This window comes from Cygnus olor, chromosome 3 (assembly GCF_009769625.2).
Source record: "Cygnus olor isolate bCygOlo1 chromosome 3, bCygOlo1.pri.v2, whole genome shotgun sequence".
Lineage (NCBI taxonomy): Eukaryota > Metazoa > Chordata > Aves > Anseriformes > Anatidae > Cygnus > Cygnus olor.
In genome coordinates, this window is record NC_049171.1 from 118,570,496 (window position 1) to 118,593,026 (window position 22,531).

General features: G+C 46.0%; 1 protein-coding gene across 7 annotated transcripts in view; it reads right to left on the minus strand.

Moving 5' to 3' along the window:
- The window catches only part of CCDC85A (coiled-coil domain containing 85A), a 175,694-nt gene that overhangs the window by 5,857 nt on the left and 147,306 nt on the right, over positions 1–22,531 (minus strand). For 4 of the 7 annotated variants that reach the window (XM_040553369.1, XM_040553370.1, XM_040553371.1 and 1 more), the window contains 2 exons: positions 11,432–11,508; positions 2,598–2,717 (listed from right to left, as the gene is read on the minus strand). The exons of 1 other annotated variant lie outside the window; for it this stretch is intronic. In XM_040553369.1, coding sequence (XP_040409303.1) covers positions 2,598–2,717; positions 11,432–11,508 — 197 coding nt within the window. Of the gene's footprint in view, positions 1–2,578; positions 2,718–11,431; positions 11,509–22,531 lie in introns of all 7 variants that reach the window. 2 more of the 7 variants (XM_040553379.1, XM_040553372.1) reach the window with 2 other exon arrangements.

Sequence of the window (22,531 nt, forward strand, 5' to 3'; positions counted from 1 at the left end):
AATTAGACTGATTACAGTACTCTGCATTTCAGGGCAGGAGAGATCATTAGATCTTCTTACCTGACCTCCTGGGCATCACAGAACACTCATTTTTCTGCAGCAACTCCTACACTTAGCCTCAGACCTTGCCTCTGATTAAACCACACCTCCCTTTAATTTGTAGATGGCACAGTGGAGCTTGCAGTAGGCTACACTGAACGCGAGGTTTGCAGCTAAGCCGTTGCCCTTGGTTATTCCGGCAGTCAGATAGGATGTCTGGCATCACTCCATAAACACAGACCCTGGTCCGCGAAGAACACAGAATACAACACGCACATCCCCACACACAAGCGTGCACTTTGGTCGTGCACAACTCGTAAAGAGAGAGAAACATGCCCTGCTGTACAAAACAGCTGCTTATCCATCCCTGGTGGTATCACTGGCACACAGGGAACAATCCCACAGCCACCGGCAGGGTGGGAAGCTTGCCAAGTCGCAGACCTGGTGCGAGACTCAGGGCAATTTCTTCTTTCAAGCACTCTGTGACGGATCGGGTCCCAGAAGAGCCTCTACCAGACTGGCTGTTCAGCTCTTTGCGCTCTTTCACCCTTGCTTCCAGCAATGAGAGATTTACATGCAAGTTTTTTTTCTTTTAAGATTTTACCTTTCTTGCTGTGCGTAAGTAGACTGCACTAACACTGAAGTTTTGTAACAAAGACCATCTTCCTCCTCCCCCCCCCCCCTTTTTTTTTCCTAAGAATCTAATCAGTCACATTTGTAAAGAAAACTCAGCTCCTGATTTGGGCTTGTTCTTCCCCATGCATCTCATTCAGTTACTTGAAGCAAGTGGCAGCTCTGCATTCCCCAGAAAGGCAGGATCCAGCCCCCATGCCTCACTGGGAAACAGCGGGATCTCCTCGCTGGCTGAGGACAGGCAGGTCGGGCAGTCTGTTTAGCTGACAGCTCACTTTCCATTTCAAATATCAAACAGTATCATTTATATCTATTTCTGCCTGCTGCAATAGCTCCTAGCAAACTAAAAGCTGAGATTTCACATCATATTGAACTAAATTCCATGTACTTCTTATCAATCCATTTCAACAAGCAAGGTATCAGCCATTGTTCAAATATTTCACTTCCACTAACCAGCTATTACAGGCTGTCAAGAGCATGTTGTTAAATGTTCCCTTCAGCAGAGTGCCTTTGCCAATGGGCATTTTGAGAGAACTACAAAAGGCTTCTTCCAACAGATACATGTGCTCTCTTGGCGAAATTACTTGGCATGGCTTTTTTTTTCCAGGCAACAGCAGGTGAAATACATGGGAGGTGCAGGCAGGACGCTGAGCACTGCCCAGCAGCAGGGAGCTGGGTCGCACCTCTCCTGGCTAGGGCAAGGCCAGCGCTGCTCCCCCCGCTCAGATGCCGGATTATCAGAGGTGAGGAGGCTGCAGTGAAGCCCTGCACCCTGGTTTTATGTTACAGGAAAGGAGCTGATTGCTGTAATTTGTGAATAGGGCACCTACATAAACCTATTTCCACAGGCTTCATGGAAAAGGCAATGTCACCCAGCTACCTAAAGATAATCACCATCCACACAAGTGGATGTCCGGGTGAGTCAGCAGTACTACTGAGCTCTTCTGTGCATCTCCAAGAAGCTCCAAAAAAAGAGCGAATTTCTACAGATGCCCCTTCCAGTTCTTCCCTGATGGAGCGCAAACCTTTGTTCTCCTAGTAAGCAGCATGTCCCTACGATGTCTGTGCAAGTGGGGAATAACACCCACTTAACCAAATGAATATTAAAGTTTAGCAAATAATGATAACACAGGTGAGAAGACTTGCGAGAAGCACCAGAAAACAATCATGTCAGAGCCCTGCTCAGGCTGCCAGGGGTTTGGATCCCTCCCCAGAGGAGCCTGGGCACAGCTGAGGCACACGCACTGGGCTGTGAACTCAGCCTGGTGGGGATTGCCATCACCTGCTAAACCACTGCATCTCAGAACAGCTTTTTTAGTGTCATTAATTGCAGCAGTTTCACGTTTCACATAGTTAAGAACTTGTGAATTTGCCCCTCTGAGTGTCTGCATTAATTGCTGTTTAGCAAAACAACACAGGTCTGGGCAATCCGGCCCTGACTTCAGAGTAATCCCAGCTGCTCTCACGGAAATTTCAACAGAGACCTCAGGATCACAATGCATGGTCTTCAGCCCAAAGCTCTGCTATCGTTATGAATATACCATGCATGCTGGCTTCATCTCTGCATTAAAGGTTTTCTCTGTATGGGTTACAGCAATCCATAGTACTTCACTGGAGAACAAATACGCATCCTAGGCAAAGTAAAAGACTTGCTTATTCAGAAAAACACCGCTTTCATCTTCAAACAAGGTCAGTGCACGTAATTCGGAGAGAAGCTACTGCTGGCATCGCCCCCGTGGTGACGGCCTGCCCCCTGCCCCGAGGAACACACAGCCCACAGATGCAATGAGTGACAAACAGAAAAAACAATCCCGCTTATGACAGCAACATCCCGGTGGTGTCCACAGGAATGTTGCCAGGACAATACGACACGAGTTGAGTAACAGACACGACGTTTTGCATGGACTGTACCGGAGAGGCGTTACCTTCAGAGCATTTACCACTGATTCAGACTGCTGAGAGGCTGAGCCATGTCCACTGATGCTAGCTGGCTCGTTTGCTGAGCAGTAACTCCCCTCCGCCCCTCCTGGCATCTTAATGGGATCCTTCGCAAAAGATTAAAGACTATTTAATAAAGAAAAGGGTTGGTAACTAATTAAAACATGTCATTTTTTTTTTTTATAATGCTGAGAAGCACTGAAGGCATGTTTTACTCCAAAGTCACCCTATTTCTGTGCCACAGTAACCAACATCCAGGAGAGGCAGCTCATCACTACTGTTGAGCATCTCTCAAACACTCTGGCCCTCAAGGGCATCTATCTGGAAAATCAGGGCATAGCAATAAAATTTTGGTATGCTTCCTCACAGAAGTACTGTGAGGTTCAGAGAGATGATTTTGACTCCAGAGAAAGGTTTTTGAGAATGTTTAACTTCACCCCCATAATTTTGGAGGTCGTTATTTCAACAAAAGTCACAGAACCTTTTTAAACAGTGCTGCAGAGTTTGCAATACGAGCACAGCTGCAGCTGAGCAGGGAAGGAGCCGGGAGCAGGCAACACTCCTTCCCCAGCTCTGCCTGCCCCGGGCAGTGTTCCCCCCTCACCTGGGCTGGGGTTTTGTACCAAGCTCCAACAACCCGAAAGGTTTTTTCTTCCCAGTGACCACTTGGGAGGGTTCTGCAGGACACTGCCACATAAACACAAGGTGCCTAAACCCTTGCAGCTCAGTCACCTCATGCTTCACAGGATGTAAGGCATTTCCTGGAGTGACTGCAGTGCCAGGGTAACCTGAGCAAGCTGCCTGCTCCGGTGGATGCTAAAAACAGCCTGACTGAGCTCCGACAGCACTGCGAGACCTGCACCCACACAGATGCTTCCAAGGTGTTTGCAACCTGACCTGCTCTTCTGAGGGCATCCTTCACTGTCACTCTCCATGCAGAATTGTGTTTAGAAAATGAGAAAGGTAAAGGATAAGAAAACAAACATTTCAAAGCGAGAGAGGAAACTTTCCTTTCTTACGGAATCAAACACTGCAGGAAACATTAAAAAAATAATGTAGCAGTAATTCCTGCAGGAACATGTGAAAAATGCATTTCTGAAAGAAACTAATGACAGTGGAAAGAGCCTCTGATCAGAATCAGTGCCCCCATGCGCACTCACTTGCCTTGCTGAGCAGCACACAGCACGTCACACTCTTTTTGGGGGTGTCTAGAATCTAAACAATACGAAGGATGAAGGCGGATGGGGGAGAAAAAGGGAACAGAGATGGCATGTGGCTGAATTTCACAGATCGCGTCTCCCCTGTCCAAAACAACTATGTGAGCTGTGCAGGACTTCGTCAGGACCCATACTTTGTAAGCAGCGCTGTGCTGCTGGCAGCAGCACCAAGGGAGAGGCACGACACCGGGCACATCGCAGCTGCTGAGTGCGGTAGGCTCGACCCCAGCATTGGTCTGCACCCAGACTGCAGGGCTGAACCTCACCTGTTCAAAAACCCTAAAAGCAATCCAAAACATAGAATGCTACATATGCTAAGCCCAAGGAAAAGATATCTTGAGTATGAGTATGAAACCCTCCTTGGTACACAAACTTGTCTTGCGGTGCCTCCCTCCCGGCAAGCAGTGGCTGCGGCATGACCCGGCAGTCTCAGCCCGGGCTGAGCAGCCCGGCACACTGGGCACCACGCAGTGCATCGTCCCGCAGTTCTCCACGTCAGCGGCTGTTACCAATTTGCTGTGATCTCCGGAGGGAGAATTAGGACTCTTCTTTGGGAAGGATTTATAGATCTGTCGGTGACTTGGCAGGCTTAATGCTATACTTTGGGAAAGGAAATGAAAGAGGAAAGAAAAGGGGTAATAAAGCAGATTGGAGCAATTCTGGTTTAGGAGAATTTCCCTCAGTCAGCTTTGGGGTTTTCTTAATGAGTCAAAGCATTCTGATTTTTTTTTTTTACTGACTCCAGGGCCAGCAAAGATTTCGTGCAATTTTGAATTGTAAAATATAAATATTGCTATCAAGACGCTGGGAAAATTAGTGCAGATTGTGTATCTAAAGCAACTTGAACTTGAGAAAATCTAAAAATCCTGTGACTTGTGCTGCTGTCAAGAGCTCAGGACCTCCTCCAGGCACGTCTCCTCCACAGCCACTTCTGTGCCACAGGCAGCATACTTGTCTCCCTTCGTGAGGATGGGGAACTTGTTGTGCACACACTGCTTTAAGCAGACAGCGTTCTCAACATGTTGGTAGGAGACTGAAAGTTAGCACTTGCCCTCTGGATTACCTGCTTCTGTCCTTGATAAGAGACGTAAGCTTTTCTTAAGAAGTAAGGCCAGTTTTGCAGCCCTGAAGCCCCATCCTGCAGCTCAGGGACTTCTCATCCCAGGTGAGGCCACCCCACAAGGGCAGCAGAGCTTCTGCCTTCTCTGGAGGAAGCTTGTTCCATCGGGATGTGGCACCAGTGTGAGCATGTGTCTGCTGTTCCTCCTGAGGTCCCTTGAGTCCACAGACATTTCAGCACTGCTGGCTGCATTATGAGTTTCTGAGGCAGTGAAGCAAAACAAGAGGAAGAGGCACTTTGCCAATGTGGTGATGTCTGAAAACAAGATGCTTTAGGAGACTAAAGAGTGTGCTTTTCAGACCTATCCATCACAGGTGCTGCTTGCCAGCGGGAAGTATGGCAGCGCTTATCCTTCCAGCAAAACCTGACCTGAGTTTCCCTTCTCTACCACTGCCTGACCCAGATCACATCTGGACCCTGAGCAGGACCTTGTGGACAGGAGCAGAAACCTGTTCCCTTCCTCCTCTTCTCTGACCCCACACAGCACTTGCACTCAGCCACTCAAAGTAGGCATCCCATGTGCCCACACGTTTTGGACAGATCTCTTCATTCATTATCAAGAAGTGAAGCTGTGGAAGTGGGACCAAATCAGCCAGAAAGGATCAAGTCATGGCTCCATTGACTTTAAACAACTTGAATCATTCTGAATAAACAAGGCTACACAAGGCCAATATCAAAGAATTGACTTTTTTGCTCACCCTACACTGCCAGCCTTCCCTATTGCCCCTGCCTGGTCCTTCTGCCCAGGCTACAGCTGGGTTTGTACACTCCTTCCTCTGAGTCTAATGTGTCCTGCGTGCAGATTATAGGGCTGCAGAAAGCATTGCCCAAAGCAGATAAAAACCACATAATATCCTCCATACATTTTGCCACAGAGAAGTGCAATCACTAAACATGCACATCCATTTTCTGTTGTAAATAGATCTACGAAACATCTAATGCCAATATGCAACTCTTTAGTGAATAGAAAGCTCAAATCTGACTCAACCCCATAACACCACATTACAAAAAAATCAGATGAATGGAAATTTAGCATCTCCTCACACTGACTGCTAAATGTTAAGGATGCTCAGGCCATGCTCCCATAGCGCCAGAGGCAAACCCTGCGCTGTGCCCTGGTCATGGACAGAATAAAGACCCCTGTGTAGAACAGGATACTCTTTGATGGAGGGAACTAACCATGAGCCTTTCTTCTCGAGCCAGTTGAGAACACCATATTTTCAGTCCATGCTGTTGATACAGACAGTCATGAACCAACACTGCTGTAGCACGAAGAGTGGCTCGAGGGAGGGGCAGCTCATCTGCCAGCCCTGACAGAGGGGGAGAAGGAAGCACGCCGCTTGCTGCCTGACTTGCCACCTCCCCACGGCACGCAGGGATAGACAAAGAGAGAAAAAAACAGTCCACATCCGCCCCGAGGACACATGCAGTCACCTCACGAAGCCTGGAGAAGACACAGCTCCCCTATCCACTGAGCACTGCTCTATTCCTGCACCAAAGGAGACCTCGGCAAACACACGCCACCTCGTCCTCCACCAGCCTTTTATCCCAGAGGCAAGTGGTTTCCTGGGGAAGTATATCCTTCCTGCTGCGTAACTGCCAGGCCGCTTCATTCACTACCTGATTTTCAGAGCTTTTTTCCAATTTCCCCAGCCCTCAATTTCCCTGTTAGCTTGCAAAAAAAGAAAAAAGAAAAAGGAAAGAAAAAACAAAACCCACAAGCTGCATTTGTTAGCTTGTTTCAAACAGGCAGGAGAAAGGGAAAACAAAAGTGATAAACTGCAGCATGGTGCTCTGCTGAAGGACTAACACACCAAACAAATCAGCAACGGTTTTTCTAGGGAACAATCCTGTCAATTACAATACCCAGTTTTAAAACGCTGTCGCTGTTCATGGTAAGTCCTGTTCTCAGACCACTGCAGGAACCTCTACTTGTGCATATTGCCACCAAAATCCACGTGTCCTCATGGCATACTCCAAGCATGCTCCGACTGCCAAGGGGCCAAAAGCAGGCCGAAAGGGACCTATTAATTTAAACTGAGGATGACATCATATGAAAGCACAGGGTGGAGGGATGCCGCTGATTTACTTTCAGCAAATATTTGATGACATGACTAGTAAAGTGGGTTTTAATTACGCTTTGTTTAGAGGATTCTCTACACGCTATGAAAGGGAGGAGATAACCAGCATCGGACTCTGCATGACACAGATCTTACACATGCACGAAAATACTAACCAAGCGGTTCCCAACTTCTAATTAGATTTGTAGCTAAAACCAGGCCATGCAGAGGGAAGATCAAAAATACAGATCTCAGCAAAAAGGTTTTTGAAAGATTTGGAAATGTAGGTTGAAATAAAACGTAATACTCTAACAGAAGGGGGAAGAAAAAGGGAAATGGAAAGCATTGGAAGTGCTTAAAAATAAACTAGTGTGTGCCTAAGGGTCATGCCTGCTGTTTCACACTTAAATACACAAGGACTGGAAAAGGCTAGCAAGGACAGAGGAAGGAAAACAAGAAAAAAAGAAAAAGTGCCTGAAGCAACACTGGAAAAGGAGATGCAACAGAAGGAGATGGAAAAGAACCAAGACTCATATCAGGAAGAAAGAGGAAGCAGAGGCAGAAATGTGCCCGTGAAAGGGAGCAGAGCAGCTCAGCTCCAGCCTGCACCACACCTGCCCCGTGGCTGCAGATGTTCCCCTGTGTGCTCAGCATCCTGTGGGCAGCCTCCAGCCCCAATGACCCACGTGGTTTCTTTGCTCAAGAGGCCATGTCCTGGCAGTACTTCCCCTCCCCTTCATTAAAAGGTACTGCTTGATTTCAAGGACGAGGAATTTGCAGAGGGAAAACATCTCAACTTTCCATCTCTACCTCTTGCTCCCTCCTCCCATAAAACAAATAAAAACTGAAGCAATTTAAGCTGGGTGGCTTGCCAAGAATACCTTCTGCAAATGCATTCACTGTCATTATATGACAGATGTCCACATTTCCGTAACGTTTCAGCTGAGCTTATCAGCCCTGAAATACTACCCTCAGAAAACTCAGGACTATCTTCAGTTAATTGACATGTGGATGCCAGATCCTGATCTCACTTCCACGAGCGTAAGGCACGGATAGCAGCTACGCACTGCGTGCGGTCTGGAAGGACTCTCCTGTTTTCAGTTATCTGGAATTATTTGCCCACGTAACTGAGCTCTAGCACAGCCCAGGGAGCTGTAACTGGGATCTGAATCCATTGTTTGGTCCTTACATATTTTCTTAATTATCGCTGGGTATCTTCTCATTACAATGTGCACCGCATTCTGTTCTGGCTGCAGCACTGGCCATACTATCGTGCAGCTTTTTGGATGTCAGCAGCAAAACAGCAATGCTGTGGCTTCGTGTCCATTTCAAGGCAGCCGCAGAGCCCTGGGCTGCAAGGAGCCGTTCCTGCCCTACTGCCAGGGGGCACTGCTCTGGCCTGAAATTTGTCTAGCAGAACAGAAACGTCGCTCAAATCCTTCTGCCTCTACGCGCTGCTACCCACACCAGTGCTTGAGAAGCACCAGCGCGAGCTGCGTACCATGCCCCTTGTCTCCCGGCTTGGTATTCTCACCAGAAGACCCAGCTGCATACCATAAATCTTGGAAAGGATCTGTTTTCCTGCACAAAAACCCTATTTGTGGCCAGAAACTGAAAGGGTCTGGATCACATCTTGTTATATGCTATCTGGGAGGGAGGAAAAGAAAGGAAAAGAAAAGAACAGCTAATGGCTGCCCTCACCAACAGAGCATACCTACATCCATCTGTGGCTTCTCACAACTGCTAACCCATGTTTCTATGCTATAAACCATCACCAAAACAACTCTGTAGCACGGGAAGACAAATTGACAGGCTTAAGTGGGTATGTGCATTTTATACCCTTCCTATTACCTGACCAAACTAAAATATTGGCTGAATGGTGGTGCTGCACTTCCCCTGACAAGGAAGTCCTTCAGTAGGCCAGAGCCAGCTGAGTTCCCATTCAAACAGTGATGGCACCACTTAAAACCATTTCCTCTGGAAACGTTCTTGCCACTAAATATTAATAAAACCTTTACACTAGAGCTCTGTGGGGTTTTGAAAAGAGAAGTAATACGTATGGGTCGAGAGAAGCAAAGCAAAATAAAGTAAAAAAGAACCACAGTGAAGTGCGGATGAAAGGAGAGGTTTACCTGAAGTAAGTGTGCCGGTGCATTTTCATGGGTGACATGAGCAGAAAGGGGGGAAAAGAAAGGACACAAAGGAGAGAGGAGAGAAGAAAAGCGTAGCACAGGCTAGGAGCTGCCACCCGGCAGCCCTGCACCTCCCGCGGCTCCTCAACGCCACCACTGGTGCTGCACCAACAGCCAACGGCACTCTTACCCAGTGACATTTAGAGGCACCATGCTGTAACTGAGTAAGAGCTGTGCCAAAAACCTTCACCAGTTGTGCAACTCGCCACCTATTTTCAGCTGATTTGTCAAAGCACTTGGTTTGGCTTGAAGCCTAATGAGCTCCCATTCCTCCCATTCAGGGGAGCAGAACCAGCGCCAGGAGCTTTTGCGTTTCCACCCCGTGTCCCTGCCTCCGTGGCAGGGCCCGACAAGCTGATAGCTGGTCAGGGTGGTGGTCACAGGGATGACAAAGCCCCAGAAGGAACTCATGCAAAGGTAATGCTGGCGTAATGGAGTGCCAAGTCAGAATAAGCCTGATGTCTACGTTCCTTCCTCTCCCCAAAGCAATGACTTTCTTCAGGAGGAACAGGGAGTAAGGTGTGCTAGGCAATGTGAGCCAATGTCACTTGTTATTCCTCAAAACAAGGGTCTGGAGACGTCAGGAAACTTCAGCACTCTACCTCAGATCCTGGTGCCAACAAAACCAAACAAGACAAACTCCAACCTGTGTATCTAAACCAAAAAGCAGTCTGCAAGCCTTGGCCACCCAGTTCTTCCCCTGCAAAGCCCCACGACAATCATTTTGTGTTTCAGTTTTCACAGGCTATTTCACTATTTTCACAAGCACTGTTCTCTGGTTTTGGCACCCCATCTAAGGTTTCCAATGAACTCAACATCCACAGTGTGGGTGTCCCAGTCTCTGGCAAGATCAGGTAACACATTTCATGGGGCTCCACCTGAGCACCTCAAGCCCTAGGCAAATAAAACATGAGGTCACTTGTAAAAAATTTTGCCCACAGAGAAATGTTCTGCACAATTTATCCCCCATTGCTGTCCCAGACCTAAACGGAGGCTCAATGGTATTTTTCATGCAAATTTGTTGACCTTTGCCCTGAACACCTTTCTTGACAAGAAAATAATATTCTTTATCACTGAGGATTAGCCTTTGTCTTTCAACTGAAGACCATATAGGTGTTAATAGTAGACACTTAGCTACTCTTTCTGTCCTTCTTTTCCAGATCAACAAATGAGGGCACAGAGAAGTTACATAAATGGCTTGTGGTTGCATAGCAAGTCAAGAGCAAAACAGGAGTTACAGAGGCCCTTCCAATTGTCATACTACAGGCAAGAAGAAAACTTGACTTAAAATCTGCCCAAGGGGAGGAACTGGTTAACCCAGCTGAAATCTGCCTAATGGATTGGCATTTGGGCTGATACACATCGGTAAATTTGAATCAGTGGATTTTACTTCTTGCTGCATTTCACTTTGTCTTGAGTTTTACATTCAAATGACAGTACTTTAAGTTCAATAAAAAGCACTTGTGTTCTTCAGACCAGTATCTTCATTTAAATTAGTGTTTGATTTAAACAACATGCAACTTTTTTCTTCCAGTGGGCAACTTCATTTGGAGACTTTATGGATTTTCCTAGGGATTACTTAATGAAATATGATAGAAATACGCACTGTTATATATGCATAAAGATATATATAAAATTCTAAGTGTCTTTGATTCACTCTTACAGAACTTCTACATTTTTATTTTTAACAACATACCGGGAAAACCTTTAACTTCAGATTTGCTTATTTATCTGATTTAATTTCAGTCTTGTGTTTATGTATCTAATATATTCTTCAAAATACTGCTAATATAACTCAATTATTATTAAAACATTTGTTTTTTACAGCAAAATATTTTGGTTAACTATAAAAAACACTGGATATTTTAAATAACAAGAAGATCTTGCAATACAACCAGAATGTAAGGGCCCTGATCACTGTACTTTTCAACGCTTAAATTAATTTTCAACTATAAGTAGTGGCTTCTAGTGAATTTTTCTTAGCAAGGTATCAACATCTGCAAAGGAGAAAAATTAATGAAAGTATTGCCACAGTCTTCAATAAATACACCCCTCAGTCACAAGCAAGATGAACAAAATATGTGAGTGCCTTTGATTCCCCACACACTCAGCCTGAGTGTTCAAACGCAGTAACGTTAAATGACCCGTAATACTGATTTCCTCTCAAGCACGCAGACTCAGGCATTGCTGTCTAGCTGCCAGCTACTGTTCCCACCAGCAGAAGTCACCCACCTGGGGCAGCATGCGATTTTCCTCCTCCAGCTGTCTTACTCTTGCCTCCAGCTGCCTAACATAGGACAAGGTTGATTCTAAAATCAAAAAGAAAAAAACTCGTATTATCCACATAGATCTGCTTGTGTATCCTGGTGTCAGAGCCTGCACCGCATTGCCTCGTACATACAGCAGATTCCCTCTCAGATACCTGTTAATTTTCACCTCTGCTCCTCTTGAGAGCAGCGTAAATAATCCTGCCCTCTGTTCACTGTAAACCTCACTGACCTGCATCAGGAATTTGGTCATCACAGAGAGTGACTTCCCTTGGATACAAGTATTGAAAGATCATCTCAGTGTTTCCTTCAGTGGCCTTATTTCCCTCTTGAAAGTGAGTCACACTTAGTCTGCTTCTTCCCAAGAGTAGGTCCATGATCCATCCCTAGAAGCAGCTGAGAGCTTTCTTATCATGCATTTCTTGCATTACACAGAGTTTCTACTATTAAAATGCTGTACCTAAAAGAAATACATGCCTGAGAAAGTAACACGTGCTGCCTGTAAGAGAGAAGATCTCTCCTCAGTCCAGAAGCACTGCTGTGACTCTCCTACCTCCTTGCACATGGCTGGCAGCCCACCATGCACTCACGCCTGATCCGAGGAGCCCCTCAGCCTCTCCGAGATGTCTGTTCTGTTGATGTATTTGTGCTCATACCACTGTGTAAACAGTAAAATTGTACAGTTGATGACCAATGCTGTGGAATCCACTGCTATCGGGGCACTACTGTCCCTTGCTACGAAGCTGCACAGGGCAAAATTGTCGTCTGGTTCAAACTGGCAGAGGAATTTGGGCACCGCTTTCCTCTGATGCCTAAATCACCATGCCAGCCTGCCCATAAAGTTAAAGCAGCAGGAAATGAGGTGTCGTTTAGTGCTCTTATGAGACTGCTGTAAGCTAAAATATGCACGTCCAGATAGTGCATGGGAATTTACGCAACAGGAAAACAACACAGGAATTTGTCGAAAATGATTAATACACGGCAAGGCACTGGATTAAAAAAAAAAGCACTGTATAACAAAAGGCAGGGGTAATCTGAGGCTCTGTGTGCTCTGCTGCAGAAGGATTTCCATAGCTGGTGATGGGTGCATCTCCGGAGAGCCACTAAGCCCGGTTTGGATGAGCACTTAGAAGATGAACAGCTTATTCAATTAACTCCATATGACAGGGTCCCTCCCACCAAATCCGCCTCCTTCCCAGCAGCAGCACTTCTGGGAGGAGCTGCAGAAGCTCCCTCGCTATTAGGGCCATTAGCAAAGGCAACAGCTCCCAGCACATCTCATCTCTTCTCGCTGCTCTTTTCCACGGAAGATGGCTCCCGTGGAGCCACCTTTTTGGAGGGGCTGAAGTAGACGCTCTCTGTGGCACAAGCCATCTCTAAACCCACCGGTTACATGGCTGCTGCCAAGGTAGCTCGGGCCTGGGCTTCATGCTCAAGTCCAGCTTCCCAGCTGTGCCCACCAGCCCTCTTCACACAAGTCCCCATCTGCACCTCTTAGTTTTTTTTGTCATTTTCTGTTACCACTTATTAGCCCTCATACAGCACATAGCTCTCGGAAAAGTCTGCCTCAGTTTTGTTTCTTCACTTGTGTGGTGACAGTCTAGAGCTGAGGTCTCTCTCTGCTCCTCAAGTGACACTGCTGTCAGGTCACAATGTCCCAGTGCCAGTTCATACCGGCTGGGGATGGGGTACAAAATCTCCTCGCTTGTTAACCCTTCTAAAACATGAAATATTTATTGAAATCTTTTGTAATCTGATTAAAACTGAAAATTAGGTCAGCTACAAGAGGCTTGATCTAGCAAATCCTTATTTATGTGAGTATTCTTGACACAAACTAAATGCATATATATTTCAGTATCTGTTAATATATTTATGCTGTGATGCTATGAGCTTAGAGGAAGAACTGAACAGAAAAGGCAGCCAAGGACATAAGAGATGGAGGAATTGAAAATACAGTGAAACACTGTCACCAGTGAAGGCGAGAACAAAGTTTCAAAAAAAATGTTGCATTTTAGCAGTATTTATAAGAAGGACTATATGATCCAAATTCTTAATCAGCCTGGACATCAATAAGGAGCAATAAATAAAGAGCAAATCTTAAAATTGCCATTCAGGAAACAGTTACCTGGTGCCACTCCCATTGTCATTCCAGGCAAATTTCCATGGGACAATTAAGCCAATCAAAACTGAAGCAGAATAAACTGATGATAGCAACACTTCAGCTCCAGCAGGAATGCGTATCTGAGCTGAAAACAAAGGTCTCCCAAGGGGAAAAGAGTACAGAAACTTAGCATCACATCCATAACAGTAATGTTATTTTACAATAAAGCATTTAATAAAGTGCTACAAAGTGCCAGGCATTCACTGCTCTGAAACATAACCTGCACAAACAAGATGATTTTTAGCTGATGTCATTAGTCATAAAGCTTTTGTTGTATCATTCCCCAAACAGATTTATCCAACATTTTTCGTTTTCACAGAATTGCAAGCACACAAAAGCCCTGCCTTATTTGCAGATCACACACCGAGCCGTAGGTATGCTTGCAGATACTTACAGATACACCTCCACACACAAGTGTGCTGAGCTTCTTCTGCCCACAACACAAGCAGCGAGGAACGACATATGTATTAACAGCACCAAAGCTCAACTATTATGTTTTTGAGTGATGGCACAGAAGCTGTCAACTACGTGGAGATCGAACACATCTTCATCAAAACAGACAAACAACTAACTTGGGCCAACATCTAGACCAGACCTGACCACAGAAACATGATGCTGCAGTAGCCAAATGACCAGTTTCACCACCTGTGGGCTTCCTGGCTATTATTTCTGCTCTTTCCCATCTCCCTTTGCTAGGCACTTCTGCTGAAGCAGCAATTTTGAACAATTCCCACACTTATGAATGGATTCCTACCAAGCAAACTTCCCTACTTTAGCTTCCCATGCTCTGAGTGTAACTGAAAATGTGATCGTTGGCCAGTGCTTCATTCCAGGGCTGAAACTAAAATTCCTTCCAAAGTATTGCACAGACAGTAATATCTTGCTTTTAGGAAAATTCAGCGACAATCTGCCCTTTCTCCATATCTGTCATTCTAACAGCTTATTAGAGAACATCAATATTTACGTAGCTGATCTCTTTTTCTGTTGACAGCCACACTCTGGAAACCACTAGATATTTTTAGGTTATGTCAAATCTTATCAAACCCTTATGACGCTGCCAAGGGCATGTTTGTGCCTTGGCTTTGCCCATTTTTGTGCGACTGCGCCTGCTCTCAATCTACCAAGTAATTCGTAACATTCTTTAAGCTAGATTATCCTCTGCTATTTTAGAATGGTCGAGGATGTCACACGAAACTCTAGGTTTCTAAGGACGCTTTTTTCCCCCCTGGGTTTGGGTATTTTGTTAGCTTTTGTTTTTTCCCCTATTAAGGCAGTGTTAAGAAAGCGCTGATCCCTTGAGCAGTGCTCATGCATTCAGATGGTGGAGTATGCCGAGTTACAGAAGCAGAACGCTATCAGCTAAAACAGACTGCCTTACCAGGGCGTCTACTACTAACCACCAGTGCTGCCAAATAACCCGTCAGTTCTGGAACACCAGGCTTACACAATGTTATAAAAAATGAGCTTCCTTTAGGATGGCACAAGTATTACTTGAAGAAGCAAGGTCCTGTTTTCCTCTAGATACGTGGTGCTCCCTAACGAGCCCAGAGTTTTCACTGGGAAAGTAGAAACCACCACTGTCATCACTGGGGCAGGCACCATCATAGAATCTGTGCAGAGGAGAAGAAGGATGCTGTGAGCACATTTTTATCACGTAGTCCTGATAGCCCAGTTGGGGAAAGTGATGCTGGGCTGCGAGGCAGCATGCTCGGTAGCTGACAGGATAACCGAGCCGTTCATTTTTCTGCTGTTTATGTGGAACTGCATACAACATAACAAAAGAGCATAATGGTTATTATGCCACCTTCTGCTTCTGTCTATTACAAACCAAACAGTACATGACAAAACCAAATTATTAGCAACACTAAAACATACTGATGTAACTGGAAAGCCAGCAGGCTTCGTCTCTCCCATATTCCCCGTGCCCATGACTGACCCAGAAGAGCAGCAGCACGTTCCCTGCACAGCTGGGACCACAGCAGGGCCCAAGCCCCCAGCTTCTGCTGGCTCCATCCTTGTCACCCCGTGGCTCCTGCGCCGGGTACCTGCATGCCCTGGGGCCAAGCTGCGAGCTCTGCGCTCGGGGCAGGTCTAAGGGAGAGGGCAAGGAGCTGCTGGGCCCACAATCAATCAATCTCGCTTTTCCAGCTTAGGGCATCTTCATGTTAGCACAATTTTTTTTTTTTTTTTTTTTTTTTTTCCAAAAACGTTGCTGCCTCTAGTCTCTGTTTTCAGATCCACCACAACTGACCATGGGGTATCCGCAGACCTTTTGATCAACTCTAAAGGATAAACCTGTCAGTTTGCATGAAGCGACTTGCTCCATGGATGTTAAAAATGGGTAGAACCTTTTAACTTTGGAGACAGGTGGTAATACAGTGGATAAGCAAACCACACAACCCATAGAAAACAGAGAAAATCCTCGAAATACCTGGAGGCTGGAGGTACTGGGAGAGAAGAGCACTGCTGTTTGCCTATGGCCAGTGCAGATGGAAGATGCTCGGCTGGACAGACGGCGGCTCTGGAGAAGCAGCAGCCGGTCCTTACATCCTCATGGCCAGAAAATGGAAAAATATGATTTCACGAGAACGCAAACACCGTCTCGCTTCTGTTAACGTTAACATCTTCTGCTTCAACTGTTCAGCTAATTTGGTATTCATGTTCCTAAAGGAGGTCACCAGAATCTGGAGAGCTGTCACATCCCGATACGCGTATTTTAAACACACACGGTATAAACGAGTGAAACTGCCAACAACTTGCCTCAGCAAAGAATTTAGCATGTTATGTATAGGAATACTTTGATGTATGGCAATGAAGGTTCGGTTCAGGTAGACTCAGCTTTGACACAGAAAGTCATTTGCTGTTGCTGCCCCTGCACGGTGTTGGCAGTTGCATATCAAATCAGGTTTTGGTCGTTCAGATCCACACCCAGCATCCTGCGATGAAAACAAAATAATCTTTCAACAAATGGAAGATGAAAAACAAGGCTGTGCAAGGGCTGTTCTAAATCCTCCTGTGATTAACTGACAGCTCCGTACATTTATGAAAGGGTTTCCATGCTAACTGGGGAGCAGATTCAATGACACGTGAAGTATCTCCCTGTCCTATAATTCCTAGTCATCTGATTTAATTACTTCAATATTAATATTCATGACTGAAACTTGTTATTACTGCAATCCATCCCCTTTCAGCTACTTTGAATGTGAGAAAAACCCCACTAATGGCTTTACCCTAACTCACCTTTCCTCCACCTGCGTTTCTCAATGGGTGATGCTGCTCCACGTCCACACCAACAGCGTCCAGCCTCCGGCACTGGCACATGGCAACTTCTGAAAGTCATTTTTAGCCCTGTCTGCTCTGATTTTCTGTTGTGGTTGCACACTCAATAGGGATGTTACATAAGATAAGTGCTGGAGAACTTCTTATTAAAGAGCAGCAGAATTCCCCCGCAGCCCAGCAGTATTAGGACTAGTGCTGTCACACGGACAGAAAGAAGGCAGCCTGGGCAAACTTTTCTGAAGCTCCAGGAAAGTTTCATGCCAGTGAACATAGCAGTGTGAGCACTAGGACAAGGTTTGCATTTCTCACAACTGCTGCTGTCTGAAATTCTCCCACGCCAAGCTGAGACTTCCTGCGATTATGGATCCAGCCCTTCCCCACTTCTCCCTGTAATTCAAACTACAGCTCACTAAGCTTAGCTCATTCACTGAGTATTTCAGAACGGAATCCTTGCAAACAGAAAAACGCATACATGCTAATTCAACATCCAGAGTGCAGTACTACCCCACCACTTCATTTTGTTTCTCAGACAATGTGTGCCATGTTTCCCCGTTTCAGGGCACACTACACATAGGTGTGCTAATTATGATATCTCTGTACCAGCTATTTTTACCCAGATTTCACATGGAAGTAGTGTTTCCTGATTTGCAGCAGCTTTTAATCACAGATGACCTATTTACTGCAAAAAACAAATACTCCCTGTTGCCTTGAGGCAGCCCTAGCCATGCCTTTAACGATTCCTCGACGCTGCCTGACTCAGACCATCGGGGTGTTCGCGTTCGGCTTGATTTAGGTGCTGCTTTGGCACAGCAGAGCCTGTGGCTGTAGCCAGAAGGTCGGGGCCGAGCAGGCTGTGGTGCAGGCATATCTCACATCAGGCACAGGCATTGCTCTGCTGCAGCAGCACCGGGGGCTTTGCTCCTGCCAAAGTCACCTGAGGAACACCCCTAAGGTCACCCAAATGCTGTCTGTGACAGAGCTACTGAAAATAAGGGGTTGGCTTCCACTTAAGAACTTTGTTGATTTATTTTTGCATTTGTTGGAGGTTTTGTTGCATGTTTAGCTTTGGGGTGCAACAAAGTTTGCAGCTGAATCCATTTCCAAGAAAGCTCCAGTTTGAAAAACTCTCCCAGAGGATTCAGCTGCAGGAACAACTAAAAATGACATCAAACATCAGACATCAAACGTCTCTAAAGCTATCCATAGCACTCTAGCTAACAGCTGGATAATGTCGTCACGCTAATGGTCTGCTGTAACACTAGCCTTGGTTTGTTGGTTTTTTTTGGAAACTAGAGGTGACAACGACAAAGCTTTTCTCCCTAGCCAGCCTGATATCCTGTTAGCCCCACTTCAGCCTGTGCTAAATGCATTTGCCATGTTATTGATGAAAACTGAGAAAAATCAAATCCATTATGCTATTACTGAAACTTTTCCCACTGGCTGGTAGCTTGCACTCGCATCGATCTCGTGTGTTTGTGGCCGGTAAAACCCTCATGGGCTCCTCTGAACTGCTCGGGTTCGTCCTTATGCCCCCGCACTCCCCATGGCTCTGCAGGCGCAGCACCAGGAGAGGAGCAGGGTTTGGTGGGCACACAGACAATGAGGGAAAATCCAAAGCTTCCCAGCAACAGCCATGTCTGGGCAAAAGACAGAGGACCAGGCGCTGAATACGTGTGCTGAAGGACCTTCAGCATCCCTGCAGCTCTCCACAGACGTTCACGGGCACCCTCCTGAGGGCAGAGAATTCGATTTTTCAGGCCCCAAGTCACCAGATGTCAAAGAAATATAGAATGTAGAAAAGTTAGCTTGGCGAAGAATTTTAGCATTGACACAGTAAGCTCTAGTTAATAAATTACATTGGCTTCCGCTTGCAGATCTGTGATGTAGGCAAAAACTGAAAACTATGTCGGCAGAAATTCCGAATCAGGTCAAACCTAGGAATCCTTTTCATGCTCATCTACTTAAGTCAGGAGGCAGTTATCCAACCTCTACACTCCCTCTTCACAGGTTACTATCTGCATGACTCAAAACCAAATTCAAATGATGTCCATGAGAGAGTAAAACCAGGAACAATCACCGAACTTAAGCCATTGCACAAACAGCGCACACACTTTTCTCTTACTGTGCGCTAAGGCATCTCTGTGTACAAGTGAAACCAATGGTATGGGTTTACGTGGGGCAAGTTGGGATGGGGAGGCAAGGCTTGCAAGGGTAAGGCTGCCTTGTGTAAGCCCAGCACAGCAACGGCATCTCCCCCGTGCAGGGCGCTGCCAGCAGGCCTGGCCTTCAGGGGAGAGGTACCACGGACTGGAGATCCAAGCAGGCAGGACCCAATACAGCCCTTACCTGGGAGGCTGCTGACTCAGGTACAGGAGAAGCTGCCGAAAGGGTCAGGAGCCTTTTATGTTCACTCACAAACTGAGACCTGCAAATTGATACCTGATCAGTAAACACGCAAGCACTTACAATATTGTTTGGGAGGCTCCTTCTTAACAGCACTATACAGCCCTAATATAACCATTTATCAAACTTTTTGTGGCTTCTCCTACTTTTAAGCATTCTAAACCACTCCTGTGCTACTATAATCCGGATGGCACAAAGGCTTTGATAATGCAGCATACTGGACAGAGTAGCATTTACATTTAGCAAGCGCAGGAGGGATAATAACTGTCCCAACCAAATGAAGAAATCAATTCTGTAACCAATGTCAGCGAGGAGAAGGAAGAGGAAGGAAGCAGCATGCACAATGCCAAGACACTAAATTTAGACCAGCTCTTACTGCTGCTCTGCCACTACCAGAGGACAAAGAGCCTTCATATCCCACATCGCAGCCCACCCAACCTAAAGTGCAGAATCAAAGTACACGACCCACATGACAAGTAAACTTACACGAGCAAAGTTCTGCACAAACACCCCAAAAATATGTCAAGCTGCATGAATTAACCAGGTAAACTAAGGGACTAATATCCCCAATATTCCTACTATTTACTTTGTCTCCAAACTACATGAAAAAGTAAAAATATAAAAATCTAAATGCTTCTGCCATTTGATCTCAATCAGTTCTGAAGCAGCAGAACAGAAGCTCTCTCTCCCATACGCAGCTGTCTCACCCACAGCTTGCAGATACCCACAACAAGCATTATGGTCCTTCATTGAGAAAACCAAGTCCGTATGTGGTCTGTATGCCATAAAGGAGAGAAGGAATTCAACATGCTTACAGAAAGCCTTCACTTTATTTGTACTAAGAGACCTCAGATTTTTGTCACCATATTGTGGTTGTGAAATAAACATATCCCAGTACTTCACAAATGAGGAGGGACATCATCATTATAATGATAAGGTGCACCACTATTCAAATACACATACAAGATAAACATATTTGGTAAATAGTGATTAACTGCAGAGATGTTCCTCTGCAATGCTGGAAGCCCTGACTTCGATTCTCAATTGCAGAATGGAAAAGGAAAAAAGAAAACATACTATTTGTGCTTATTGCCAGAGCTGTAAACATTTCCAAGAATGCCTTACTAGCTGTGTTAAAAGCTCTGCCAATATACAATTTCAGATCGGAATAGTGAGTCAGACTTCCTAATGAGCGCTACAGCCAGCCCTGAATCTCAGAGCCATGCAGCAGCCTCCCTGCAGCCTCAGCCTCTGCCTCCCGCCCACGGCCAGGTAGCGCCCGAGGGATGGCACCACAGAGCCTGAGGGTACACACAGCACCCATTGCTGGCAGGGTCAGACCTCTTGCAAAAAGGGCACTTGGGAACAACCAAAGTGACCAGAGGCTCCGGCTGTGCAAAAGCCAAGCCTGCGAGGGTGCAGAGGCATGCTTTGCTGGAGCGACAGGTGTTCTAAAAAAAAAAAAAAAAAAGAGGGTGAGGGGGGTGGGAAGAGAGCAGGGTGCTCCATCTGACTGAAAGATAGACCAGGAAAGAAAGAGAAGGCTCTGCAGAACAGCCAGCAGGCAGGGAGGAAGCCCAAGAAGGTACCCTGAAGCTGGAGCACAAGGACCGGCCGGGGTCTTGTTGACAGAGCTCCTGCAGCCCAACATCCACCCGTGCGAGCGCAGTCACCTTGAACCACAGCGGGACCAGGATCTGATCCTCAGCAATCCGATGTTGTTCATCAGCCAATTCCGGCAGCGCTACCACTTTATTAAGCAAACTGAAATGTCAGCGTGAGCTTTCCTTCAGCAGCCATAATTCTGTAAACCTTGAACATGGGACACCAGAACACCATGTTTTCTCTGGAGTACTACAGCTTAACCAGGAATATCATGAAGAGGTTAATGGAGTGTTTTCACTTTACTACATTTCCAAAACATTTAGAGGACTCAAAGACACCTCCAAGCAGCCCCAGAGAGAAGTAAGCCGTGCACAGAACAGCCTCTGCCCTTGCTGCCAGCACCCAGCGAGGCCGTTAGGAAGCGCACTGCTCCCTCCAAGCCGCGTCTGTGAAACATATGAGGGGATGCTACGCCACGCCTCGCCTGCTCCTTTTGTTAGCTTTCAAGTGCCATTTAATTCGGTTTGGATGAAATCAGCCAAATAGAGGAGGTACTCTAGAACCTGAAAATGTTAAATAAATAATTGCGGTAATTCTGAAGGCTCTCAAATCACCTGCACCTCTCATCGGGGACAGAGCACTCTGTTCAGTCGTACAGTGGCTCCGACATCCACGCGGAGCTTTGAATGATTCACGGAGCAGTCAAACCTGAGAGCTCTCACAGCTGCTTATCTACATCATCTGAACAAAACACAAATATTTCAGACAAGGTCTCCTCTGGTTTACTTCCCGATTATTTCACTAACGGGAAAGCAGTTTATGTACTTCCTCTCCTCAAACATATAAATAATTGAGCATGGCTTTTGGTTACGCAGGCTGTTGGAAACTGCCAGGTGAGAAGGAAACCCCACTGAGATGTAGGCAGAGCAGCCCATTACCAGCCCTGGGACCCCAAACACGCTGCTGTGCCCCGCTCAGCACCGCGTCCCTCTTCTGCTGCCCGCTATAGCAGAATGATGAGACAGACCCCAAAGGTCAGGGCCATGTGTTTGCGTGCGCACCTGTGCGTGATGGCATGTCTTTATGTTTCCTTTCTGCCTGAGAGTTATCGGGATTTCATCCAGGCCACATTCCAAAGGTTGGGATGTTAGGGTTTTTGTCTTTTTTGTTGCTGTGTGGTCGTTTTTTTAATAGGATTACAAAGGCTAAAAGTGTGCTCCTTCAACAGGCCAAAGAAAGACAGAGAAGAAAATACTGACATCCTCCTCTCCCAGCAGCTGCAAAATAAGATTGAATCTCCTGAGACTTTCTAGAATTAAGACAAAGAGATACAATTATTTTCAGAGTCCTGTGCAGTAAAAGACCTATGTGTCTGTAAGTATAGACTGAAAGAAAGCTACAGGTAAAACAGCTGGGGGGATTACAAATCAGATTATATTACATATCTGTGGCCACTGCAATTCTTATTAAAAAGACAACTAAACCAGACTACCTACTATTACATTACCCTGGGTGAGCTCAGATACTGTGGTGCTGAGGGCAAGGAAGGTAGAGTAAGTCCATAAATGAGCTGTCAGGGTAGCTGCTGTAACAAGATGCAGACAGCATCCTGAAATT